The 27,557-nt window shown below is 44.8% G+C and overlaps 2 protein-coding genes across 3 annotated transcripts in view; one reads left to right on the forward strand and one right to left on the reverse strand.

Moving 5' to 3' along the window:
• STX8 (syntaxin 8) overlaps positions 1-2,615 on the reverse strand; it is a 246,147-nt gene extending 243,532 nt beyond the window's left edge. For both annotated transcript variants that reach the window (XM_044249085.1, XM_044249084.1), the window contains exon 1: positions 2,567-2,615. In XM_044249085.1, the coding sequence (XP_044105020.1) occupies positions 2,567-2,583 (17 nt within the window). In that variant the 5' untranslated portion in view covers positions 2,584-2,615. The remainder of the gene's footprint in view (positions 1-2,566) is intronic.
• Positions 2,616-3,350: 735 nt separating this feature from the next.
• Positions 3,351-27,557, forward strand: part of CFAP52 (cilia and flagella associated protein 52) — a 36,748-nt gene continuing 12,541 nt past the window's right edge. The window contains exons 1-8 of the mRNA XM_044249086.1: positions 3,351-3,448; positions 10,402-10,601; positions 11,045-11,181; positions 13,614-13,742; positions 16,415-16,514; positions 17,562-17,678; positions 19,861-19,961; positions 22,908-23,078. Coding sequence (XP_044105021.1) covers positions 3,379-3,448; positions 10,402-10,601; positions 11,045-11,181; positions 13,614-13,742; positions 16,415-16,514; positions 17,562-17,678; positions 19,861-19,961; positions 22,908-23,078 — 1,025 coding nt within the window. The 5' untranslated portion in view covers positions 3,351-3,378. The remainder of the gene's footprint in view (positions 3,449-10,401; positions 10,602-11,044; positions 11,182-13,613; positions 13,743-16,414; positions 16,515-17,561; positions 17,679-19,860; positions 19,962-22,907; positions 23,079-27,557) is intronic.

Consider the following 27,557-nt stretch of genomic DNA (forward strand, 5'->3'; position numbering starts at 1 on the left):
TATGATACTATCCCACTTTGTATGTATTTTACCTTCCATAACAATTTTTAGAAGGGACCCAAGAAAGGCCCAACCAGAATACAAAACTGGTAAGGTCTGTTAAACTGTAATTTTTCCAGAAATGATGTATCATCAACAAATATGTTGCCCCAGCAGTAAAGTTAATTAGCTTCAGCAAAGAACCACTTCAGAGGCAGTCATCCCTTGCTTCCTCCATTAAAAAGTGAGCTTGCCCCTTGCTCTGATACGCCATTAAAGCTGTCACTGCTATATTCCACTTTTTTTATTATTATGCTCAATTAGCCAACAAACATTCCATTTTCAACATTAGGATATCACTCAGGAGTAAAGCATCATTGACCTATGATTTTTCAAGAGCAGGAAGGCAAGGCTGTATGTAGTCAAGTCTGTTTTTATAGGTTTTGTCAAATCCCGTTCTGTACTCCCTTCGGCCCTCCTGACCAGCAATCCACTTTGCAAGGTAGCCGATGCTAACCCAATAGAGTTCCCTCACTGTTTCATTGTCAGCAGTCAGGGAAGAAAGCCGCTGGGTCAAACTACTTGAGAGTATGAGGGAACGTGATGTGCTCTCAGCATAAACTGGAGAAGAGGCCTGGGGTCCAGTGATGGCTTCCAGCAATCTACATGGACAGCCACCTTCGAGCTTTACTTCCTACCTTATGTATAGTGAGGGGCTTAGCTCCCAGGAGGTGGAGGGTAATTTAGCAATACATATCAAGGGCCTTAAAAATATTCTTATCCTTCAATCCAATAGTTCCACTTCTAGGAAGCAAATGGAGGAAATAAGGAATCGAACAAAAGGGAGTCTTTGTAATAGCTAAACAAAACAAACTCTAACATTACAAAGAGGTACAAAGAGGGAAATAATTAAATAAATTATGGTTATTCCTACAGTGCATTATTACCATGAAAAAATCATGCTTTCTGTAAAAATTTAATGACACGGAGAAATGTGCTTTGCTTTGTGAAACACGCAGGTTTCCCTCACTATCCAAAAATAGTCTTCCTACAAAACCTTTCCTCAGCCGAAATGGTGTAAAAGTAAAGGGGCCAATTACCATAAATATATATAGAAACATTTTTTGAGCTTTCCTAAACCCCCAAAAATAACCTCTCTGGGACTTTTCTGATAACTTGGGGCACATCTTGCTAAGGGATACACAAAATAAACCAAGAGAAAGCCCAGATGCTCACAGACACATTTCAAAGTTATGAGAGCTGGCTGCTGAGATGCTGAATGCAGTTTCCTGGAAGGAGCTTGGAGGAGGGGGTCACTCTCCTTGACCTGGGGAGTGCAATGTCTCTATGACCTTTTGCTACAGAAGAAACACTGAATGCTAGCTTTGCTTTCCCCTCTTTTTTCATAAAAGCAAAAACCGTCTTCTGATTTCTTTTGGTTAGCGAAAAGAAGTACTAAGGTAAGTCTTTCATAAAACCAAAGTAGCACAATGTAAAGTCTCAAGAAGCTGGAGATACTTGTACATGATATATAATATATATGCATAGTATATACGCTTTCCTTTTAAAAATCAGTACCGGCTATTATTCCAAATGACAGAGCTGAAGATGTGGCGTTCTTTTTCTCTGGAAATGGTATTTTCTAAATTTTCTATCAGAGTGTACACAGGTGTTAAAATTAGGTGGAAAAAAAATCATTAAATCAAGTGAGCCATTTGGCGCTGTTAACCCAGAGCCGAAGTAATGCTTTGATCCTGCAACCTATTCTAGTAGTCACAGTGCCTACAACTTAATTATAAATTATGCCAGAAATATTAACAAGAACTTTCCAGAGCTAGGATATGCTTTTAATCATTAAACCAAAAAACTCCAGTCCGACATGGCGGGTAGCAAGATGTTCCTTAGGATCAGAACTTGCTTTTCATCATTCAGTCCTTGGGATGTAACTGTTGAAGAAATAACCCTTCCCAGCTTTTTTTTTTTTTTTTAACTGCAGAGATGCTGCAGCAGAAACAGCCTTCCCGATACTGACTCAGGGAAGGGTTAGCAGCCTTACAAACAAATGCGTAATTTCCCTCCCTGATTCCTCTAAGTTTTTTGAAGGGCCCACAAGATCTAGGTCCTAGTGCCAACTGGTTACTAACCGGCGGATGACCGTGGATTCTGAACCTCGGTTTTCTCAGCCCCGGAGGTAAGAGGGGGGGAGGTCACCCGATGCACCGGCGTTCCACAAAAAGGTGACTCGGACTTCACTCGCCCCGCAGTCCAAGGAAGCCTGCACCAGCCAGAGCCACAGCAGGACGGGCGGGAAGTCCCCGCGGCCAGAGGCAGCCCAGAAGGACTAAACGCATGTGTCCGGGATTCGGTACTCGTCCCGACTTCCCCAGTGTCCTCCCGGTTCCCCTCCCGGGCCACCCCCGCGAGCACCGAGGTTGGCGGGACGCGGCACGGTCCTCCTGGGCACGGGAAGGCCCCTCCCCTCCTCCTGAGGGGCTCCCCCAGCCCCAAAGCCTGGCTACCGTCCGCTCCCCGGAAGCCCGGCCTCCCCCGCGGACCCTCGACGCGGCCGCCCTCACCCAGGGCTCACCAGGGGTCCGGGGCCATCGTGCAGTCTCCGCCCGCCGCCGCCGCTGTCGGACACTTCCTGCTTGCGGCAGCTGACTACGGCGGCCCGAGCGGCTCATACCCCGCGGTTCGACCGGGCGCGACCGGAACCCGGCGTTTGCCCGGGGAGCGTACACCTGGGATTGGAAAGGATGATCACGAAAGCGAAGCGGCCCCTGGGGAACGTCAGATTGGAGCAATCTAATCTAATCGGTTCCCCCTAAGGGACGCGAACAGCCTGGCCCAATGAAAATTAAACTGTTGGGCAAAAATCTTGAGCATTTTCCCGGGAAGGTGGGCGCATCTCAACACTTCCAGCAGTTACCTGAATTTTCATCCTGCTTCAAAACAAAAACAAAACAAACAAACAAAAAACTGGACAGGGGGCACAGCGGCCCGACTGTGCTGTGTAAATTTACTAAAACTCACTTAGAGTGAACTTTATATGTAAAGTGATAGTTCAATAAAGCTTAAAAATTCTTTTCAACCCTGCTTCCAACAAGGGACCCAAAGAAGTGGTCATTATTATTTTTCATTATATCGGTGCTTGATTCTATAGTTGCGAAAAAAGTCACAGATGCTTTCCGTGGAAGGAAAGCGTGCACTCAGCGCCCCTAAATTTCCAGGGAAAGTGGGGGGAAAGCCCACCTCCTTTTGCAGCGCGAGCTCGGGGCGCTGCAGCCCCGAGCGCGCGCAGGCGCGGGCCTGAAGCGCATGCGCACGTCCGTTACCATACCGACCGGCAGACGCTACGCCTCCGGAAGCTGAGAGCGGGGAGAGCCCAGGCTCCTGGGGATGGAGAACCAAACTTCGCTCAAAGCCGGGGTGGCCGAGCTGGAGCTTGAGGCCGTGATTGGCTTCAACGGTGAGGCCTCGAGCGTGTCTGGGCTGGGCGGGTTGCAAGCCCCGGGGACTAATAGCGCGAACGGGGACACCGGTGTGGGACCCCGGGTGCGCCTGGAAGGCAGCGCGGGACACTGGCCAGGACCAAGCTCTCTTCTGCCCCCAGGGCCCCGGGGAGTCCCTTCCTCGCTCCAAGTCTCAGGAACTAGGATGGCTTCGCAGCACCTAGAAAGGACAAGGGCCTCCTCCCCGGGATCGAGGATGAGTAGGGTGGCCGTAACCTTTCACCCCATGGTCAGCTCCACCTTGGCCATAAGCCCTCGCGCAGGCCCTAGAGCTGCCTGGCCCCTGGGACCAAGAAACTCCTAGAACCCCAGCTGATGTGCTAATGAGAACGGGCTGGGGACTGAACGTGGGTGTGAGCAGCTGCTTTAGGGGATGGTCTTGTCCCCTAACCCAAGAATTCTTAATGGTGAGGATTTCAGACCCGGATAAAAGGCGGAGAGGACGCCAGGGGGAGCTGGAGAGGAAAGATGCTCGGTTCAGGGGAGACCTGCTGGTTCAGCTCACATCTTATTTAGGACTGCCTGTTATTTTGAAATTTAAGGGATGGGTGGTGGGAGGAAGTGCTCTTTGATGTTGGGTGTGAAGGATGGAAACAAGCAATGCGTACGATTTAGAAAAAGTAAACCTTTTTAAAGTGCGTTGTGTTGCCTGGAAGTTTTAAAATTATGATAATGCAGATGCAGAACCATCAAAGATTAAAGTTTTTAGGCACATTCTGGGACTTGGCTCTTGACTCTTCGTTTTGGTTTAATAGTTTCTGATAGAAAGTGGGCAGCTTAATGCATCTGAGAAATCGACCATCTTTGTAGCTGGTGACAAGGTCATTGGTAAAGAAAGAGAGTGAGTGACCTCTGAGTGCAGGGGGTCACCCCAGTGACCAGTGCAGAGCTTCCAAAACAGAGCTCTGCGACTGAGTTCATTCTGTTTTGTCGAGCTCTAAGAATAAATACCTGGTCCCTTATATTTCATTGCTTCCCATGGCCATGACAGAGGTTAGCTTTTGCATGGAAACAAATTAGAAGCCAATGCAAAGCCCCTTTTCTCATTTTCATGCTAGAACTCCTTGCAGAGTTACATTACAGTTTATGAATTTCACCTTGAGAGTGTAAATGTGTAATGGTGCTTGACTATTGTAGGTATTGTATTTTGACGGGAGTTTATTATTTAAGCAAACCAAACATAGTTGTATGGCTTATGAAAGCATTTTATAAAGCTACAGTTATTAAGAATTTGATATTGGCACAAGAATAGCCACATTTATCAATTGACTGGAGTAGATAAGGCCATGTTTATCCTATCACGCGAAGAGTTTCTAAACTAAAAACAGCCACAATAGGGTAGGAGAAGAATCCATGAAACAAGATGGGATAGGGAGGGAGACAAACCATAAGTGACTCTTAATCTTACGAAACAAACTGTGGGTTGCTGGGGGGAGGGGGGTTGGGAGAAGGGGGGTAGGGTTATGGACATTGGGGAGGGTATGTGCTTTTGGGTAAATTGGAAGGGGAGATGAACCATGAGAGACTATGGACTCTGAAAAACAATCTGAGGGGTTTGAAGTGGCGGGGGGGCGGTGGGAGGTTGGGGTATCAGGTGGTGGGTATTATAGAGGGCACAGCTTGCATGGAGCACTGGGTGTGGTGAAAAAATAATGAATACTGTTTTTCTGAAAATAAATAAATTGGAAAAAAAATGATAGGGAAAAAAAATAAAAACAGCCAAAATAGACCAACAGATCAAGGGTCTGCAATCTATAGACTGTTGGCTCGGATTTTTTTTTTTTTTTAAGATTTTATTTATTTATTGACAGAGGGAGAGAGATCACAAGTAGGCAGAGAGGCAGGCAGAGAGAGAGGGGGAAGCAGGCTTACTGATACTGGGCTTGATCCCAGGACCCTGAGATCGTGACCTGGGCCAAAGGCAAAGGCTTAACCCACTGAGCCACCCAGGCGCCCCATGCTCTGATTTTAAAGTTTTACTAGAACCCAGCCATGCACATTTGTTGATATGTTCTCTATGGCCGCTTTTACACTATGGTAGCATACTTCAGTAACTGTGGTCCATGATGCCTACTGTCTGGCCCTTTATAGAAAATATTTGCTGACCCCTGAAATGGATAAGGGGTAAAGAAATATATATGGCGGGGCACCGGGGTGGCCCAGTGGGTTAAAGCCTCTGCCTTCGGCTCCGGTCATGATCCCAAGGTCCTGGGATCGAGCCCCACATCAGGCTGTCTGCTCAGCAGGGAGCCTGCTTCCTCCTCTCTCTCTCTGCCTGCCTCTCAGCCTACTTGTGATCTCTATCTGTCAAATAAATAAATAAAATCTTAAAAAAAAAAAGAAATATAAATGGCTACTAGCTCAAAATGTTTAAACAAGGGGCGCCTGGGTGGCTCAGTGGGTTACAGCCTCTGCCTCTGTTTAGGATCATGATCCCAGGGTCCTGGAATTGAGCCCCACATCAGGCTCTCTGCTCAGTGGGGAGCCTGCTTCCTTCTCTCTCTCTGCCGGCCTCTCTGCCTACTTATGATCTCTGTCAAATAATCAAATAAAATCTTTTTTAAAAATAGTTTTTAAAAAAGTTAAAACAAAACAAACAAAAAACCCTGCTATTAAAACCTTGACTCTTTTTTTCTCAGCCGGGCAAAGCTACAAATAGGGATGACGGTAGGATAAGAATAACAAATGGCTCTGATTACTACTGCCAGAAGCATAAATTTTACAACCTTTTTGAAAGAGTTTTTGTAGTACCCATTATGATTTCTAATGAGAATAATCTTGGGACTTCTAAAGCTTGAGCCACTTACTCAAGTTTCCAAAAGAGGGATGCCTCAGTGGCTCAGTTGGTTGAGCGTCTGCCTTAGGCTCGGGTCATGATTCCGAGGTCCTGGGATCGAGTCCCACATGGGCTCCTTGCTCAGCAGGTAGTCTGCTTCTCCCTCTGCCTCTGCCTGCGCTGCCTGTTCTGCCTGCCACTCTCCATGCTTCTGATCTCTCTCTGAGAAATAAATAAATAAGAATCTTCTAAAAAAAAAAAAAAAGTTTCCAAAAGAACTATGTACTGTGGGATTCACTGTGGTACTCTGTATCATTGCCTATATACCGGAGGAAACCCATATGTCCATTAGTTAGAAATTGGTTTAAATACAATTGCAGGGCACCTGGGTGTCTCAGTGGGTTAAGCCTCTGCCTTCGACTCAGGTCATGATCTCAGGGTCCTGGAATCGAGCCCCACATCGGGCTCTCTGCTCAGCAGGGAGCCTGCTTCCCCCTCTCTCTCTCTGCCTGCCTCTCTGCCTACTTGTGATCTCATTCTCTCTGTCAAATAAATAAATAAAATCTTAAAAAAAAAATTGCAGCCCAGCAGTGTTTTGGAACTAGACAGAGGTAGTGGTCCTTTGACAGTGTGTATGTACTAACTGCCCCTGGATCGTCCCCCGCTTCAAAATGGTTTATTTTATGTGACTTTCACCCCAGTAAATTATTTTTTAATTATAGTCCTTTTGTACAAAATATTACATAACCCTTAAGAAAAATGAGATAGATCTATAGGGGAAGAACAAGGAAAGACGTGAAAGTTATGTTAGCTGTAAAACACAACTTGCCCAATAGTACATGTGGTATGAGTATATTACAGTTTAAGTCTGTGTGTGTGTGTGTGTGTGTGTGTGTGAGAGAGAGAGAAAGAGAGAGAGAGGTGGGGAGCGGTGGATGTGAGTATATATGGAGAAAAGAGGGAAATGAGTTTATTCTAGGGGACATGTGTGATTTTGGCTACTCAACATCCAAATATCTTTTTATTTGAGGAGAATCCCAAGATAGGCCAAGAGGGGTATCTGCTGCCTTTGATCAGGTCTTAAAGGGGTGGAGTCTTCCTCTCCTAACTCCTTGGAGGCCAGTTCAGAGAAAGGTGACATCATTGCTCAGTGGGGGCCAGAAGTGCCCACCCAGAGCTTCCCCTCTTCAGGACTGGGGCATAAGAATGGAGCCCAGTGGGAATGAGAATTCCTTAGTTCATGTCTCTTGATCTGGCCTAGCTACTGGTCCTGTCTCTTTTTCAAGTCTGATTTTCCATACTTCCTACCAGTTCTGTGAGCTTTTTCCTTCCAAAAAATTATTTTTCCCTTTAAGTTCTGCCAGAAACGACCTTTCTTGCTAGCAACCAGGAGCCCTAATTATCAAATGCAAAGAAATAAATCTGGAGAAATACACATCTGTGTGTTAACAATGGTATGCAGGGGGTAGTGTAGGGCTCTTTTAGTTTTATCATAAAATAGTTGAACAGAAATTTAGGATGGCACAATGAATACAGAGATTGCATGCAGAATTAGCAAATTTTGACACTTTTTCTTATTTGAGTTAGTATTTTTAAGAAAAAAAAAATCACATATTCTGTTCTTTCTCCTGACACACTATCATATCCTTTCTCCCTCTTTGGAGACAACCACTTTCCTGAAGGTAATGTGTACTCTTTCTAGCTGTGTTTTTACATTTTACTGTACATGTAAAATATTAAATATGCTATATATAAATAATTTATAGCGCAAAGTTGCATATTTCTATATTTTATAGAAATATCATCCTGGACACATTCTGAAGCCTGCTTTTTTTTTTTTTTCTTTAAAGATTTTATTTGCTTATTTGACAGAGGGAGAGCATAATCAGGGTCCTGCAAGCAGAGGGAAAGGGAGAAGCAGGGAGCCGGATGCAGGGCTCTATGTGGGGCTCCATCCTAGGACCTCAGGATCAGGACCTCACCAAAGGCAGCTGCTTCACCACCAACTGAGCCACCCAGGTGCCCCATATTATCAGCCTTTTTAATTGTAGCCATTTTGATGGAGAGAAATGGTATCTCATTTGAGATGTAATTTGCATTTCCTTGATTACTTGCAGAGTTGCCTGCCTTTTCATATGTTTATTGGCTTTTGACTTTCCCCCCTCATTAGTTGCCTGTTCACATCCTTGGCTCATCCTTCTGTTAAAGCCCTTTGTGTCTTTCTTATTTCTTTGCCGTAGATCTTTGCATATTCTGGGTAGGATGCTTGTCTGTCTTGGCCATTGCAAATATCTTCAACTGGTTTCCGTTTTTCTTTTCATCTTGTCAAGTGTCACTAAAAACTTTAAATTTTTAACATAACTGGACAAATGTATTGGCCTTTTCTGTTAGCGTTTGCTGTTTTTGTGACCTGTCGAAGAAGTCATTTCCTACAACTTGTGTACACGTTAAGGCTCGTTTGTCACAGTTGGGTCCTTGATCTATTCAAGATGTACTGTTTGTGGTTGGTGTGAAGTTGGATCTAATTTTACATTTTCCCATATGGATAGCCATATGATTGCTTATAAGGTAACTACAACTGAGTAACTCTACATATAATGAGTAAATCACTCCCAAAGACACAAACCTTAGTCTTTTGAGAACCTACTGCATGAAAAAGGAATGACCTCAATTAAAGCAAGAGAAATCATTTATTCAATAAAAATATTTGGCAATTTGAGCAAAAAAAAAAAAATCTACTTAGCTCCCGGAATCACATTATGGACCAAAATAAATTCTAGAGGGAGTTAAATGTAAGAGATGAATTCACTAAAAGACCAGAAGATGATATTAATAAATATTTATGACTCTTTTGATGGAGTAGGAAATAGCCATAGAACAATTTTAAAATACCCAGGAATAAACATACCAAGAAATGTGTGAGATCTTTATGAGGAAAAATTGAAGTTGAAAAAATGGAAAATGCCACTGGAAACCCTGAAGGGAGACTTTGGAAAAACACATCCTGCTTTTAGAAAGAAGATCGAATGTGTTATTATAAAAATTATTTTTCCTTAATCTACACCTGGAATACTATTACACTTGAAGTGATTTTTAACTGATCAAACTGACTTTACAGTTTATACTATAAAATACTTTCAAACACAACCCCAGGAATTCTGGCCCATGTTGAGTGATAAGGAAGGACTTCTGTCTATTTCATATTAAAACATTTAGCAAAGGTTTGCAGTTCTTGAGATGGTTCTTGGCAAATACCTAGAGGATGGGGGGTTGGGGGATGGGGTCTCACACTGAGAGGGCCTGACTTCTTTAGAGTGCCTGGTGGTGACTTAGAACCAAATTATTTTTATCCAACTTCTGCAGTGACTTCACATTCCTCATGCCTCTGCACTTGCGGAGACAGGCACTCAGGAAATCTGCTTCTCAGCATTACACACTTGGCCCTGGGGCCTTGCTCTCCAACAGTGACATTGTTGGACCTGCGACAGGATCTCTGAGAGCTTGTGAGAAATGCAGAATGTCAGCCCCTCTCCAGACCTCAGATCCAAATCTGCATTTTCACCAGATCCCCTAGCAATTTTATACACGTTAGGGTATGAGAAGTGGTTTACTAGGCTGACCTTGTCGGTTGAATAAAATTACATACATTACCCCCCCACACACACAAAACACACTTACTTTAGTTGAAATCAGGTTTATTCCAAAAGCGTTCTCTTTTCCGTTCAGTTTTTTAAAAATTGGCCACTTTACCAAATTATTACTATTTTTTTTAAAGGTTTTATTTACTTCTTTGACAGACAGGGGGAGAGAGCACAAGCAGGGGGAGCAGCAGAGGGAGAGGGCAGTGGACTTTCCCCTGAGCAGGGAGCCCAACAGGGGGCTCCATCCCAGGACCCTGAGATCATGACCTGATCCAAAGGCAAACACATCACCGACTGAGCCCCCCCAGGCGTCCCCTAACTGTTTTGTTTTAAATAAGCTCTATGTCAAACCCCAGGGCTTGAATTCACAACCCAGAGATAAAGAGTCAGCTGCTCTACGGATGGAGCCAGCCGGGCGCCCCTAATTACTACTATTTTTATTTTTACTTATTTATTTTTTAATGACTACTCTTCTTTAACCTCTCCCTTTCAGGACACGTGCCCACGGGCCTGAAATGCCATCCTGACCAAGAGCATCTCATTTACCCTCTGGGCTGCACGATCCTGATTCAGGCAATTAACACCCAGGAACAGAATTTCCTGCACGGTCATAGCAACAACGTCTCCTGTGTGACCATCTCCAAGAGTGGGGTTTACATAGCCTCCGGACAGGTCACGTTCATGGGCTTCAAGGTGAATGCGTGAAAGACAGCTCCCTGGCAATGGATAGTGAGGTGCCCCCCCACCCCCCAGAAACCCGGCTCCCTCTCCAGCTCAGCTCTGTGCCGGCACACATCCTTCCTCTCCCTCTTCTTCCCTTGGCCTCCTCTTTGATCTTGTCTTCATTCCCTAGGCCTGAGGATAAAGTATTTTGGTGTTTACACCGGCCCTGGCAGCTTGCAGACTGATAATGCTCAGAAACTGAAAAGTCCCTGCTTAATTCATTTTTATTTTTATTTTTCTAGTCCCTGCTTCTTTTAAAATTGTTGCCGGTTTCTCACCATTGTGTTTGTTAAGACATGATCTAATTTCCAGAAAAAGTACAATTACTGATTATTTCTCGCCCAGACGGGGAGCTCTCCGCTCAGAGCCTTTGGAAGCTGGGCTGTGTTCTGACTGTGTCTTCTTGCCCCCAGGCAGATATCATTCTGTGGGATTATAAGAAAAGGGAGCTGATTGCCCGGCTGTCACTTCACAAGGGCAAAATTGAAGCGCTGGCCTTTTCACCAAACGATTTGTACTTGGTGTCCCTCGGAGGCCCAGATGACGGAAGGTAATGAACTCACGTTAATCTCTAGGTATGTTCTGTGCCCTCTCCCCATGGACATTCTCTGTTGGCCTGTCCCTGTTCAGCTGTGTGTCCTGTGTAAAGCCTATGGTACCACAGGGCCAGAGTTCTCAACCTGAGATGCTCATTGCAAACCACTGGGGAGCTTTATTGTTTTAATTTATTCATTTGAGAGAGACAGAGAGAGGGCACAAGCAGAGGGGGATGGAGAAGCAGACTCCCCGCTGAGCTGGGAGCCCAATGTGGGAATCGATCCCACAACCCTGAGATCATGACTAGAGCCAAAGGCCATGCTTGACCGACTGGGCCACCCAGGCATCCCATGGAGAGTTTCAGAAATCCCGGATACCTAACTCCACCTCCAGGGAGCTGGATTTGATTGGCCTGGGCTTTAGGCGGCCTCAACGCTTCCCAGGCGATTCCAATGTGCAGCTGAAGTTGGGCACTTTTGCTGTAAAAGAAGGATGACATCATCATCATCAATGACAACAGTTGATTTGGCGGTGGGGTGAACACCTTAGTATTATCACCTTAACTCGAAGTGGGAGCTCCTGGAGTCATGTGACAGGTGATAAATGAAGGCCACCAACTGGTAAGTAGTAGAGTGGGGAGAACCACCCAAGCAGTGTGACCCCAGAGGTGGTGACATTTTTTTAAAGATTTTATTTATTTACTTGCCAAAGATCTCAAGTAGGCAGAGAGGCAGGAGAGAGAGAGAGAAGGAAGCAGGCTTCCCGCTGAGCAGAGAGCCCGATGCGGGGCTCCATCCCAGGACCCTGAGATCATGACCTGAGCCAAAGGCAGAGGCTTGACCCACTGAGCCACCCAGGCATCCCATCCTTTTCCATGGTTTATAAAGAAAGGATATTGTCCAGCTACACCCAAGAATTCAGAATTCATATCCCCTCCAGCATGAAGAGTTCTCTCCAGGAGCACTGGGATATTTTTTTTTACACCTTCATTGAGATATATTTCACATACCATAAAATCCACCCATGTAAAGTATATGGCTGTATACTTTTTGGTATAGTAGTTATCGGAGTGGATTCCTTCCTTCCTTTGTTTCTCCCTCCCTCTCTCCCTCTCTTCCTCTTTTTTTGCTGAAATATTTCCCCAAAGACATTTTTTACATGTCAAGTTGTATAACCACCACCACAAACAATTGTAGAACATTTTAACACTCCAAAAAGAGACTTTCTGCCCATTAGCAGTCATTCCCTGTTCCTGCTCTGCCATTACCCTCCCAGCCCCAGGCAACCGCTCATCTCCTTTCCATCTCCCTAGATTTGCCTGCACTGACTGGCTCCCATAAGTGGGATAATACAATAGGTGGCCTTTTGCAACTGATTTTTTTTTATTAAGCACAGTATTTTCAAGGCTTATCTGTCCAGTAATACTCCACTGTATGGCGACACCACATCTTCTCCGTCAGTTGATGGGGCTCTGGGTGTTTCCTACCTGGAAGCTATTGTTCATAATGCGGTAATGAACTTCATGTGCAAGATTTGGTGTAGATGTATGTCATTTCTCTTGGGCATGAGGGACTTGGTTTTAAGAGTGTTTTTTGAGGGGGAGGGGGATATGCCTCTCAAGTTTTCCACTTCCCATGGTATCTATCAATTTCCTACTAAGAAAAAAAATTATGGCTCTTATGTTGCCTCCTACCTCCCCATTCCTACCCATCTTGGTTCCACCTGGATTTTAGACGCCCTGTGATAATCCCTTCTACATGGAGGAAACCAAATTTGTAACATCCGCATTCCTTTTTCTTTATCATTTTGATTCGGATGTTCCCCCAGCATTTGTATTATTGTCTGAACACCTTCAGTTTAAGGCTAAGTTGTGTGATTGCACCAGAAGAAAGGAAATGGAACCCAAAGCAGTACTTCTCTAATTGGGGTCCGCAGACCAGGAGCACCAGCATCACTGGGGACTTTTTTAGAAAAGTGAGATCTCAGTCCCATCCCCCAGCCCGCTGACTCAAGTTCTGGGGGTGAGTCCTGGCAGCCTCTGGCCAAGCCCGCCATGTGACTCTGGTACACGGTCACATTTGTGAGCACTGCCTGATGTCATCCTCTTTGTTGTGCTGTTTTTTTTCTGGAATACTTCTCCAAGGAAAACTTTTTACATGAGAGAAATGGGTGGTAAATTTTTATGCCTTGCCTCTCTGAAAATGTCTTTATAGCTTCATTGATGGGGTCCCTGGTTTCCAGCCTCCTTATCATTTTCTGTCAAAGCCTTTGAAGTATCACCTGCTTGTCTTCCAATATCCAGCGTGACGCCAGGGACGTCTGGGGTTCCATGTAATTCTTTCATTCCTTTTCTTCCTTTGATTCTAGAACCACTAAAAAAACCTTGTTTCTTCTCTTTGAGAGCCTGTCTCCCCCTGACCTTTTCGGTCCCTCTTGTTTTGGCAGTGTGGTCGTGTGGAGCATAGCGAAGAGAGAAGCCATCTGCGGCAGTCCCGCGGCCGGCCTCAACGTGGGCAATGCCACCACGGTGCTCTTCTCCAAGTGCCGGGATGAGATGTTTGTCACTGCTGGGAAGTACGTGCCTGCAGTCAGGGTTTTCAGGACTCGTAGCAAGGTCGTTCCAACTTGGGAGAATTCAGTATCAGCCCTGCGACAATACCTTACGTCCAATTTCCATGATTTTGTCGTCCTTAAAAATCCTTTTAACGGAAGTTCTTTTCAATATGGTTATTTGAGAATTCTGTGCTTCCTAACCGTGGAGGGCTCTGCTCCCCTGCTAAATTCATTCTGGATTCTGGTCTGTCTGTGACTGATAACACCCCACCTACAACTCACGCTCGCAGAGCAACGTGCACAATTGCACGGATTCACTTGCCGGTCCACGTTTCTCAGCACCTGCTCTTGATTTAGGTCTTCTGAAATGATAGCTCGCAAGCAAAAGGGCCAGGAAGCTTCAGATGTTCGGCTCTTAGCCACGTGAGATCATTTCCGGTAGAGTCAGCTGATAACCAGCTAATGGGGACCAAGCTGAAGGCCAGCATCTGTCTAAGAAAGACAGCAGCCAGAGCAGGTCTGGAGTCTGAGTTCAAGGTTAAACCTGCAGGAAAGCATCATCTTTCCTGTGGCCGACCAGTTCAAAGTTCTGAACGCTGTGAACGTGGGGTCAATGTCCATGTTGGGTGGAACTCTCTGTTTCAGCCCGTCATGGTCTCCCTCTGTGAAAGGCACATACCAGGGGCTCCTTTGCCAGCCAGAGTGATGGACTGCTCGTGTCTGCTCTGTGTCCGGTGCCCTCCTTGTGACACGCAGCATATATTTGTTCCAGGGCTAATTCTGAGGACAGGTTTATTTAGTGGCTGTGAACCTGGCTGGCTGAACGGGAGCCAGCCCCTAAGGAGTGAATCTTAGTAGGAGAGCGCTGTGAGCTGGAAGCAGGTGGTGGTGTGACCCTGTCTTCCACAGCCACTGGCGACCACACAGTGCATTCCTGGGTTACAGCCTGGCTGCAGAAGGCTGTGCGCGATGAGGGCCCCGCTGGTCCTCAGCAGCTTGGCTTTGGCTGTAGGCATCAGCCCACTCTGATGTCCAGGGACAGCGTTCCTCCAGGGGCCAAAGCTTGAATCAAAGCCGCCCCCTTCCAAACTTTTTCTTTTCCTTAGAACAATCTATGTTGTAGATGGGCTTTAACGGGGTATGACAGTAAGTGAGAACAAGGACTCTTAAGGAAGACTTCAGGTCAGACATCTACAGCCTCCTCCGTGATGCTTTCAACTCCAAATATTCCATGATAACGTCCCCCACGGGAGATTCTGCAAATTCCGATTTGACATCCAAACGACATCTGCCAGGAAGGCCACGGAGAAGCTGGTTTTGTTTTTGTTTTTTATTTTGTTTTAATTTTGAAAGTACTCAAGAGAAGTAATCAAATAAGAAATAGATTCATATTCAGGGATGCCTGGGTGGCTCAGTCGGTTAAGCAGCTGCCTTCGGCTCAGGTCATGATCCCAGCGTCCTGGGATCGAGCCTGCTTCTCTCTCTGCCTCTGCCTGTCACTCTGTCTGTCTGTACTCTCTCTATTCCTCTGACAAATAAATAAATCTTAAAAAAAAAAAAGAAATGGATTCATATTCAAATAAGAAAGTATTCAAGGGTGCCTGGGTGGCTCAGTGGATTAAGCCGCTGCCTTCGGCTCAGGTCATGATCTCAGGGTCCTGGGATCGAGTCCCGCATCGGGCTCTCTGCTCAGCGGGGAGCCTGCTTCCTCCTCTCTCTCTCTGCCTGCCTCTCTGCCTACTTGTAATCTCTCTCTGTCAAATAAATAAAATCTTTAAAAAAAAAAGAAAAGAAAGTATTCAAAATACTTATTTAAGGGCACTTACTATGTGCATAGCTCTGGAGGTTAAAAGGAAAAGGAAAACTGAACTTGACTGATCTATTTTTTATTTTTTATTTTATTTATTTATTGGCAGTTAATTTATTTCAGTAATCTCTCTGCCCAATGTGGGGCTCCAAACTGAAACCCCAAGATCAAGAGTCACGGGCTCCTCTGACTTAAGTCAGCTGGGCAGTCCGGTCAAACTATTTTTAAATTAATCTTTTCGGCCTTTGACTATTAGCTTCAGCTGTTATGTTGACCTTGATACATTTATACAGTTATTAATATTAACGTGCAATGATTAAATGCCAACTGTATACCAAGTCTTATGTCAGATGCTGATTTTGTATGGCTCTCAGGTTGCTATTTCTCATGAAGAGAGAGGACTCTCCGTGATGAAGCACTTCCCTTGTCCCTGAGCAGGGAGACAGATGCGTGGGTCGATCCAGGGTCACAACCTGAGACGAACTAGGCATCTGCCTAACTGAGCCACCCAGGCGCCCTGATCGAGTGAAAACTTTTAAGTAGAACATGAAGCCTAACAAACCCTCAGAAATATCCAGTTCTCCTCTCTTCAGCCCCCTTTTCAGGGAAATGCAGAAAACAGAGAAGAGATCAGCAGATTCTTTTCTTTTTTTTTTTTTTAAGATTTTATTTATTTATTTGACAGAGAGAGAGATCACAAGTAGGCAGAGAGAGAGGGGGGAAGCAGGCTCCGTGCCAAGCAGAGAGCCCAATGCAGGGCTCGATCCCAGGACCCTGAGATCATGACCTGATCCGAAATGAGGCTTAACCCACTGAACCACCCAGGCGCCCTGAGATTAGCAGATTCTTAAGTGCATGTCCCTTTGATTGTGTCTCTCTTCCTTAGTGGGACAATCCGAGTGTGGGAACTGGATCTCCCGAATAGGAAAATCTGGCCAACTGAGTGCCAAACGGGTCAGATGAAAAGAATAGTCATGAGTATCACAGTAAGTATTACTCCAAGTGTGATTGTCCGTAATTATTGGAACCAGGTCCTGTTAATAGTATTGACTGAGGGGTGTGTGTGTGTGTGTGTGTGTGCGCGCGCGTGTGCATGCGTGCACACACATTTTGCATACCGAGGTACATGTACCTTGGGCTGAGCATCGAGAGATGAGGTCTGGACCTCAGGGATGCTGATTGAGGGGGTGCAGGTGAGGGCGAGTCTCACTTCCAGAGCTCCCTTCAGGAGCTGGAGAGGAGCTGCCCAGACACAGCTCCAGGGGAGTCTTGTTTTACCAGGACTTGGGCTCTGCCACTGGACACCAGATGTCTGCCTCCCCTAGACTGAAGCTGTGTGTCCAGAACGTACTCCGTGGCCATAGCCCCTCCTGATGGCATTAAATATGAAATAATTCTTCTTTTTTTAAATTTTATTTATTTATTTGAGGGAGAGAGAGAGAGAACACAAGCAGGAGGATCAGCAGAGAGAGAGGGAGAAGCAGACTCCCCGCTGAGCAGGGAGCCTGATGTGGGACTCGATCCCAGGACCCTAAGATCATGACCTGAGCCGAAGGCAGACACTTAACAACCAAGTCACCCAGGTGCCCTTATTCCTATGTCTTTAATGTGGACTCACACACTCATACAGACAACTCCATTCTCCACTGACTTGTTTCTCTTATCTACCACATCAATGTTTTATGCAGATAGACTTTGGAAAATATGAGATTAAAGCAAACACAAGGCGCCCTTCAGAGGTATCTTCAGAACCAGGGCTGGCAGGTTATCTCTGCATGTGTATCTACCATTAGTTAGATAGAAATCCCCAGGCTGGCTGGAGTCCTGTATTTCCTCCACTTCCCAGTTTGGCCCTGATTCTGCGCCCCGGGCTCTTCATGTCCATCCTAAAGTCCAAGGAAATTAAAAGAGTCATGTGCGCCTTTGTAGGTCTTCCTGGAGCCTCAGAGAAGGTTTTTCCCACCCCGATCCGGGCTCAGGGGCATCCCTGAGAAAACATAGGTCTTTAGGCCTCTTTCCTCTTTGATCCCCAGATGGCCGATGATGACAGCTTTTTCTACCTTGGCACCACAACTGGAGACATTCTGAAAATGAACCCAAGGACCAAACTGCTGGCAGACACTGGGCCTGCGAAGGACAAGTTCAGTCTGGTGAGTAGAGCTCACCAACATCTGTCCTGCCCTCCTCTCTTCTGACGATTTCTTCCCTCTCCTGCAGCACAGACTTGCATGAAGACTCTGTGGAAAAAAGAAAAAAGAGTGTGTGGTGTTCAAGGCCACACCAAAATTTGCAAAGTGCAATGACTCATTACTGTCCAAGGCCTCATCTCTGGTTCGTATGCAGAGCAAAGGTATTCCACGGGGTCCCCAGTGAGGGGATCAGACCACACGTTTTTTATGTTGTCCAAACACAGGGTCATAATACACATACAGAGGTATGTAATTTTTGTCCTAATCTAATAGCTAGATCTTAAATTTTAGCTTTAGCCAGCGCTGTAAGTCATAAGCAAAACCTAGAAACTGTGGATTGTTTCTATTTTGCAGGGTTCCTAACAATTCTGGTTAAAAGTCCAGAAAGACCTTGATATTTAAATCAAAATAAAAGCCTACGATCATAGGATCGTCTTACAGATTAAGTGATGCTGTTTCCGGGACCCCAGAAAGTAACTGGGGCTGTCTCCGCTAACCTTTGAATCTGAGAGCTTCTGGTAGGTTCTGCACCTGCCTGTCTCATGTCTGATAATAGAACAGATGGTTCTCGGCTCCAGTGCCTTCCCACTTAGCAGATATTCTCAGGAAGACGTGAAATCTCGCACCGTGTGCCCAGGGAAGATGTTAGAGTTTTCTTAATCATGCAAGCTTAATCATGTTCAAGCTTTTAAGGGCATACGTAAGAATAAGAGGATGCCATAGTGTGGGTAGAGAAGGGTTTAGAAATAATCCCTTCTTTCAAAGCGCTCCATACAACGCTACGGAGGAATTCCGATCTGGATATCTTGGGCACCCTCCCCCTCCAGCACTTGGGATCTGAGTGCCTTTCCCATACAAAGAACCCAGCCGTCTCAAGTGTTCCTCACCCTTCAGGTACTTAAGTGACCTTGAGGGTAGCACTAAGTCCTAACCATTTAGGCATTTGGGTCTGATGGTAAATTCCACAAAGCGGTAGTTCCAAGATGCCTCTTATACACATGGAAAGAAAACAATTCTTGTGGGATGAAGGGACAGGAGGTATCATTGAAGACATTTGCTTAGAATATTCTGTGATCTTGGGCAGTTACCCGTTTTGAAACTCTACTTAATGGTCGCTCTGTGGTTAGAAGGGTAAAAGGATGGGAGTGGTTTCAAAAGGACCTGGTAGGCATACAGTGCTAACATGAAGACACACATGCTGATGGGCACGAAACTAATATGAAAAACAGTGCACAGGACCCCGGGATCATGACCTGAGCCCAAGGCAAGATGTTTAACCGATTGAGCCACCCAGGTGCCCCATTAACTGTATTATTCTTGAAAGCTTTGAGATGAAATATTGGCCACATATGTTTTAAAATTAGAACTTCAAAAATAAAATAAAATTCATAATGGGTGCTATAAAATGACCATCATATCTCCCCAAACTTGGAAGATGGCTTTGAACTTAACTGCATCTATTATTGGCAAGATTACGTCCCACACGCTTCAGTTCAGAAACTAGAGTCTCCAAACAATAAGGGCTCTTTGTGCTTTCCTGGGATGTCAACTATGATCTCTTTGTAGTATAAGAATTATGTTCTGGCGCAAGCAGAAGGCACTGAGGAAGTAACGTTACCCATGCCTCTATCTTCGGCTCTAACTTCATGGGAGCTAATAGGAAATGTTAATTTCTTTTTTTTTTTTAATTTTATTTATTTATTTGATAGAGATCACAAGTAGGCAGAGACACAGGCAGAGAGGAGGAAGCAGACCCCCTGTCGAGCAGAGAGCCTGATGTGGGGCTCGATCCCAGGACCCTGAGATCATGACCTGAGCCGAAGGCAGAGGATTAACCCACTGAGCCACCCAGGTGCCCCGGAAATGTTAATTTCTAACACAGTCACAACCGGCAGGTGGTTTTACATGGAGGGGGTTTGATGAAGCGTGCTTGTGCCTTGTAGGACCAGGGGGGCAACTTCTGGCATGTGAGCTCTTTGCTGGCACCGAGCCCTGGTGTTCAGCCTCAGGGTTCCTCCCAGGCAGTGCCTTCCTGCATTTCATCCAGGCATGGCCATGCCCCGTGCCCTGGCATCCGCTCTTGCACTGATTCTTAACAATGAAACCATTTGGCCTTTCTCTCAATGTTGTTCCTCCCCCTTAGGGAGTCTCCGCCATCAAGTGCCTGAAGATGGGGGGTCTGTTGGTGGGTTCTGGAGCCGGATTGCTGGTCTTCTGTAGAAGTCCCAGCTACAAACCCATCAAGTAAGTTCCAGACTCCATGGGGTCTGGAGTGGGGGGAGCGGGGGAGACCCACCAGGAGGTCTGCCTAAGGCTGGTGATGATACAATGTTGCCAAACTGACACTTGATAAAAGAATTTCATCTTACCATCCAGATGAGCGGTTGGAATCACAACAGCTGATTTCCCTACCAGTGGAAAGACAATAGCTTGTGTTGAATCAGGCCAGAATCAGGCCAGAGTAGTCCATGATTACCCCAGGGGACCTTGCCCTTCTACCAGTTATTATTCTGTTAATACTTGGAGGAAATAAGGTGCTGCTTATGAAGATACCCAGCAAATAACCTCACATTTCAGCCTTTCAAAATGTGTTTATTCAGTGGAATTTATTACGCAACGGTCCCTGTTATGGCTCAGGCACTCTGCTGGTAGTGAATTCATTTAAATACAAGTTTTAGTAGAAATAGCCAGCACTCCCCAGCTACTTCCACGTACCATGTACTTTTCGTGGACTATCCGTCGAATCAGTTGAAACGAAATGACATAAAATTTTACCCATTGTCATTAACACTTATTTATTGAGTACCTCTGGCCAAACCAACGTGCCAAGTGCTATACGGAAAAATAAAATGAGATGCCGTCTTTGTCCTCCCATAGGGGACAGTCCAGTTTGGGGATAAGGTAATATACATATGAAATAGTCCTTGTAATACAAGATAATACATAAACACAAATCCCGTGATCCAGAGTGCCATGGCTATTATAGAGATCAGAGAAGGGGGTGGTCCCACTGGGGCGGTGGGGTTGGGATAGATGCTTCCCAGAAGAGCAGAGGTGGAGGTTGAGACCTTCAACCTAGCCAGACACCCCCTAGATATGTTCCTTATGGCCCCCCTAGCCCGAGGGGAGCCAGGGGTGCTGGCGTGTAGCGTGTCAAAAAAGCATCAGCTGTCTTCATTCAAACACATCTGGGCAATGCATGCACCGAGTACCGGATTGTGTCCTAGGTGCCCTTGGAAGACAGCCACAGCTAAAGCAAACAGAAACGGAGGGAGGACGCCCTGCCCCTCATGGAGCTGACATTCCAGCAGGAAGGAAGACCATCAATAATAAACAAGTAGTTATACCCTCTTAGAGGGTGACGAGCACAGGAGACAAATGGAGTTGCAGGGACATGAAGGGGGTTTGGGGTTTGAAAGGGGACAGGAGAGATGTTGCAATTTTAAATTCTGGGCTCCGGATAGGTCTTGCGAATGCATTTGGACCGGTTCTATGTTTGTGTACACGAGCGGTGTTGGTTGGGCTCCAGATACGTGGAGGGACTATAAACAATTAACCCCTTCATGTGTGAACACCTCATTCTGGACACAAAGATGTTCCCACTGTGATGAGGATGATGAATGCAAAGCTGTTATCACAGGGTTTGCTCTGTGCCTGTCCCCACCGTAACCCTGTGGGACAGCGTAGCCTCCAGTGATTGCAGTGGTTCCCGCCTCCTTGGGTATTCGTGGGCTGAAAAAGCAGCTCCCATGTGGAGTCAAGAAGTAGTAGGATGAAGCAGACCCCTGGGGTTCAGGGACCCCCGGCCTCACCCCGGTAGCCCTGGGTTCCACCTTGTCTCATAGGGAGCCCAGATGTCCACAGCCAGTATTTCTATCGGCTGCTCTCCGGGTCCTCGCGGGCATTATCTCTGATCCTCGCTGTGACCCTGCCAAGGAGAAATTATTTTGTGCCTGAGCAAAGCGAGGCAGGGAGATTTCCGGTAATCTATCCAGGTTCAGAGAGCTCTATCTAATCAGTGAAGAAGCTGGGACGGAACTCAGGTTCAATCCTTTCTCCATTAACCGTTCTGCGTCCCAACAACAAATAGATCTTTGTAAAATACTGCCTTTCCCACGCTTATCCCTTGCACAAGCATCTCCACTGCGTTCTTACTGTCTAAACTAAATTAGTTGCAGAGCAAGGTTGGGTTTTTAGGATGCATTCATTTATATTACTCTTTTTTTTTTTTTTTTAAGTTCATACTCCTTAGATGTTTGGGAAGCAGAGGGATTTGAAATGTGGACAGAGAGAAGAGAGCCACTATTAACATCTTGTTATTTCCTCGTTTTGTGTTCTTCAATTACATTTCAAAACGGTTGTACTTCTTTGGGTACAAAATTTTATTTTCTGGTTTATTTTTACTTAAGGCAAATGTCATAAACATTTCCAATATTAGTATCTTTTTAAAAACTACTGTGCTAAAATATGCAGAAGCTTTTAAACGTGGTTTTACTGGCAAGGCAAATACCTTAAGAAGTTGCCTGCTGGGCGCCTGGGTGGCTCAGTGGGTTAAGCCGCTGCCTTTGGCTCAGGTCATGATCTCAGGGTCCTGGGATCGAGTCCCGCATCGGGCTCTCTGCTCAGCAGGGAGCCTGCTTCCTCCTCTCTCTCTCTGCCTGCCTCTCTGCCTACTTATAATAAATAAATTTATAAAAAAAAAAAAAAAGAAGTTGCCTGCTGTCCCATAGATGATTTAACTGCTGCCTTTCAACTGGATATTTGGCTTGCTTTCAACCTTCGACCCTTTTCACTAAGGTTATAATAACCTCCTTTGACATAAAGGTTTCCCCTCCCCATTGTAGGATTATCTTCTACAAGTGGAATTAATAAAGTATTTAATTGCCATGATCATTTGTGCCCATTGCCTTCCTGGAATGTTCCCTCTGTCCAGATCCTGCCTGCGTCCCACAACCCATTTTAGACTCTCTCCCCCTGAGGAACCCCCCCCAGTCCCCCACTACTGTAAACTGTGCTGGCCTCTCCCTCTGCTGACCATGGGCCCCCAGTATTGTGAGTCACTCCTGCCTTTCCAGTCGTGTCCCCTCCCTGAGGGCATGTCCCCAGGTCCTATGCCTGATTTCTATCCTCTGTAACAGTCCTCCTCACTGACTGAACAAATCTACTTCACCTTCTTGCTTCTCCATAAAGGAAAATCCAGTTACAAGGTGGCATCACATCAATCACACCTCGAGGGGAAGGACACCACTTTTTTGTGGGAACAGAAGAATCACACATTTACCGTGTCAACTTTACGGATTTCAAAGAGACTCTCATCACAACCTGTCACTTCGAAGCTGTCCAGGACATTGTCTTTCCATTGTAAGTACAAGAGCAAAGTCTTTTGGCTCCTGAAATCAGTGAAAACATGGAGGTCTGATGCAGTGTGCCAAGAAATTTAATTTTATCTTATTCGTGCATTTCAACATGTATTAATACGATTATGATCTTCCATCCTTAAATTTCTCAATTATAATCAGTTGTCTTAATAGCAATTATCATCTAATATTAATTATAATAATTAGAAATATAACACTGGTGCTTTATTATTATTTAATAACTGTTATTAACAATAATTATGTCTGTTGGCTTCACCCTGCGGCCACATTAATTTTCACAGTCCAAATCTGGGCTTCTTTAGAACGTTGACTTTTCTTTTCTTTTTTTTTTTTTTTCAGATATATGCATATTTTATTTTTATCAACTCTAAATATGTACCTATCTAGAAGGTTGGTTTTTCTAATAAGGCCATCATGGAAACTTTTCTGTTTTCCCAGGGCTGTCTGGTGAAAGCTTGTTAGTGCCCTTTTCCAGACTTCTTTCAATTCATTCATTCGTGCCTTTCAGGTCTTCCAGACTTGGCACACTTAATGGCGGTGGACACAAGGGGTCTTTTGGACCTCTCGGTAGTCTTCTGGATTTATTGGTAAATCCCATCTGAGACAAGTGAACCAACCAACCACCAGCAGTTTCGATATCAAAAAAGTCTAGTTTTCCATTACTTGCTCCTGAAACACATTTTGTCTCTGGTGACGTTCATCCCAGGAAGCTGACCAGATGGTTTTGGCTCTGACCTTCCTCAGTATGTAGCTTGAATTTACAGAATTCAGGGTCATTGGTTTATGGGTAGTAAGACTCGCTTTGAAAACTGGATGCTTACGATCATGAGATGAACATTGGGTTCCCTAAGGCATTGAAGTTGGCAATTAGCTTCTTCCAAGTTTTTTTTGTTTTTTTTTTTTTTAAGATTTTATTTATTTATTTATTTGACAGAGAGAGATCACAAGCAGGCAAGAGGCAGACAGAGAGAGAGGAAGGGAAGCAGGCTCCCTGCTGAGCAGAGAGCCCGATGCGGGACTCTATCCCAGGACCCTGAGACCATGACCTGAGCCGAAGGCAGCAGCTCAACCCACTGAGCCACCCAGGTGCCCATTCTTCCAAGTGTTTTGTTTATTTTAAGTAAGCGCCATGCCCAGCATGGAGCCCAGTGTGGGCTGGAACTCACAACCCTGAGGTCAAGACCTGAGCTGAGATTAAGAGTTGGATGCTTACCCGACTGCACTACCCAGGCACCCCGACAATTAGGTTCTTTTAAATGTTTCTAATGGTGAAAATAGCCAGTGCTTCCCACCAGGGGGATCCTTTTTGGAAACCGGTTGGTTCTTTTCTTTCCGTCTTACTTTTTTCCTCTCTTTCTAAGGAGTTCGGTAGAATCAATCTGTAAAATTATTTGGCCTTGAGGCCTTTTATAAGAGTAGATTTTTAATTATCTTTTCAAATACTTGTAGTTATTGACCTATTCAGGATTTGTAACTCCTCTTTTTCCCCCCTCCTCCTTTTTCTTTTTCTTGAAAACCAGCTTTATGGAAATAGAATTTACATACCATAAAGTTTACCCACGGAGTGTGTGCGACTCAGTGTGGGTCTTTTTGCATATTTACAGAGCTGTGTGACCAACACCATAATCTAACTCTAGAAGATTTCATCATCCTAAAAAGAAACCTATTAAGAGGCACTAACCATTCCCGCTTTGCTCTCTCCTCCTCTCTCCCCGCCAAGCTGTGGAGAAAACTGAGCTGAGAGGAAGAAGGCACAGTACATGAGCATCATGTACAAGACTGTCTTTTTCCTTTCTTTGTGGATTCGACTGTATTAATGTGTATGGTTTTCAACTGCTATTACTTTGTATGCCAAGGCATTGATCTGCTGGGAAGAAGTATGTATGAACCAAGGCAGCCTTTGTGATAGTCTGTGGGCCGGTTTGTCAATTGCATGAACCAATGTACATTTCAGAGACAAACACTGTAGCAAAAGATACCATGTCTCTTTCCAACCTACAGGTATTGTTTAGTTTCAGGTAAGTCTCTGTGTTTTCATAGAATTTAGTCAATTCATACTTACAACTATCTAATGAGTTTATAGATTTTTTTAAAGATTATTTATTTGATAGAGAGACAGATCACAAGTAGGCAGAGAGGCAGGCAGAGAGAGAGAGAGAGGGAAGCAGGCTGCTTAGCAGAGAGCCCGCTTGGGGAGAGCCCGCCTGGGGACTCGATCCGGGGACCCTGGGATCATGACCTGAGCCGAAGGCAGAGGCTTTAACCCACTGAGCCACCCTGGCACTCCTAGATTATTTTCTACTTAACATGTTACCTTTTTTGTGTGTTTTCTTTTTTTGTCTTTCATTGTGTTGCGATCCTCTTTTTTGGTCCTGCCTTCCCCTGCCCTACGTCACAGGACTTGTTAACTAGTCATTGTATTTTCATTCACTTAGTGATCAGCCTTGATTTTTTTTATATGCACATTTAAACATATTTTTCTGCCAAAGACTAGGGTTCACCAACATTTATATCATGTTTTCCAAAGAAACAAGAGTCTCAAGGTATTTTATTTCGCTCTTTATCTTCCTCTCACCATCTCTCATGCTAACATTTTTTAGAATTTATAGAATTAAGTTTATGAATTGAATATAGAATTACACAGTTATTATCTTTTGCAAATAATCACCTTTAGATTTTTATTTTTATTTTTTTACCTTTAGATTTTTAAAGATTTATATATTTCAGAGAGAGAGAGAATGAGAATGGGGGAAGGGGCAGAGGTAGAGGGAGAGAATCTCAAGCAGTCTCCCTGCTGAGCACAGAGTCCAATGTGGGGCTGGATCCCAGGACCCTGAGATCATGACCTGAGCCATGATCAAGAATCAGCCACCCAACCGACTGAGCCACCCAGAGCTCCTAGTCTACTTACTCTTAATATAAGTTGTGATATAGCGGTATCAAATCCTCCATTTTGTTATTTGTTTTCTTTTGTCTCATCTGTTCTTTGTTTTATTCTTTCCTACCACCTTTTGCTTTAATCAAAAACATTTTATTAGCCCTCCATTTAAGTTGCTCTGTTGGCTCTCTACTTCTATATCTTTCCATTGATTTCTTTAGTGGTTGCTCTGAGGATGACCATACGCATTTTTAACACATCACAGCCTGCAGAGAGTTGACATCGAATGACTTCAGGTAAAATGCAATCTGGGAACTTTGCAACAGTATATTTCTCTTCCCCTCATCCTTAGTGCTGTTGCTTTCATATATACCTATTAATGTTATAAACCCGTGAATACAAAATCATAATTTTTGTTTTAAATAGTCATAAACTTAAAGTCATGAATATATATGTTATAATTACTTATAATATATCATAAAGATATGGCTTCTAGTTCTTTGTTGCTATTACCTGTGACTTCATGGTATCGTTGTTTCCTTTAATGCTCTGAATGCATTTTAAATTAGTTGCTTTGAAGTCTTTGCTAATCCAACACCTCGATCTACTTGGAGTCTGTTTCTTTTGCCTGCCTTTTTCCCAAATCATATTTTCCAATTTCTTTGCATGTCTGCTTACTTTTTTGTTGAAATTTCAGCGTGATAGCTAATACACTGTAGTAATTCTGACTTATGTGGTGTTCTCTGAGGACTATTGGCCTGGACTCAAACCGCAGATTTTGTCTTTCTCCCAGAATGCAGCAACTGACATTCTCATGGCTTCCCACTGCTCTTTTTATATAGGTTCTTGGTACTCCTGTGGGCTTGCGGAATTTAGCATTCACTGAGGGATTTGTGCAGAATTGAATCTCATCCTCTCTGTGGTTTTCTTGCTCCTAGGGATTACCCCCTAATTTCCAGGTGTTCTGGTGACCTCAGGCCCTGGCTTCTGATATTTTAAGCCTATAAGGTCCAGCTCTCTGCCCCCCAAGCTGAACACAGTTGGTGAATGTATTCAGTTAAAAAGGCAAAAAACCCTCTCAGGTTGATCCCATGTAACTGTCTTCAAAAATAGACTCCTTAAAAAAAAAAAAAATCAATAGAATTTTTAAAAAAGAAAAGCAGAATTCCTCTCTGGTCTCTGTTTCTCCTTCCTTTTGGGTTTTCTCCCCTGCATATAGAAGGGAGCTGTCAGATGGGAATTTGGACAGTGTTTCTAATTTTTTTTTTAAAGATTTTATTTATTTATTTGACAGAGATCACAAGCAGGCAGAGAGGCAGGCAGAAAGGGGGGGGGAGCAGACTCCCTGCTGAGCAGAGAGCCTGATGCGGGGCTCAATCCTAGGACCCTAGGATCATGACCTGAGCTGAAGGCAGAGGCTTTAACCCACTGAGCCACCCAGGCACCCCAAGTGTTTCTAATCTTAATTTAGGTTTTACTCTGATGGATCTCTCGCTGCCAGGATTTCCACTTTGAATTTTACAACCCTCAGCTCTGATGTCTGCACACCTTCAGCCAGTAAGACTGTGGTTTTTCCACCACCTT

The sequence above is a fragment of the Neovison vison genome, chromosome 5 (assembly GCF_020171115.1).
Source record: "Neovison vison isolate M4711 chromosome 5, ASM_NN_V1, whole genome shotgun sequence".
Classification (NCBI taxonomy): Eukaryota; Metazoa; Chordata; class Mammalia; order Carnivora; family Mustelidae; genus Neogale; species Neogale vison.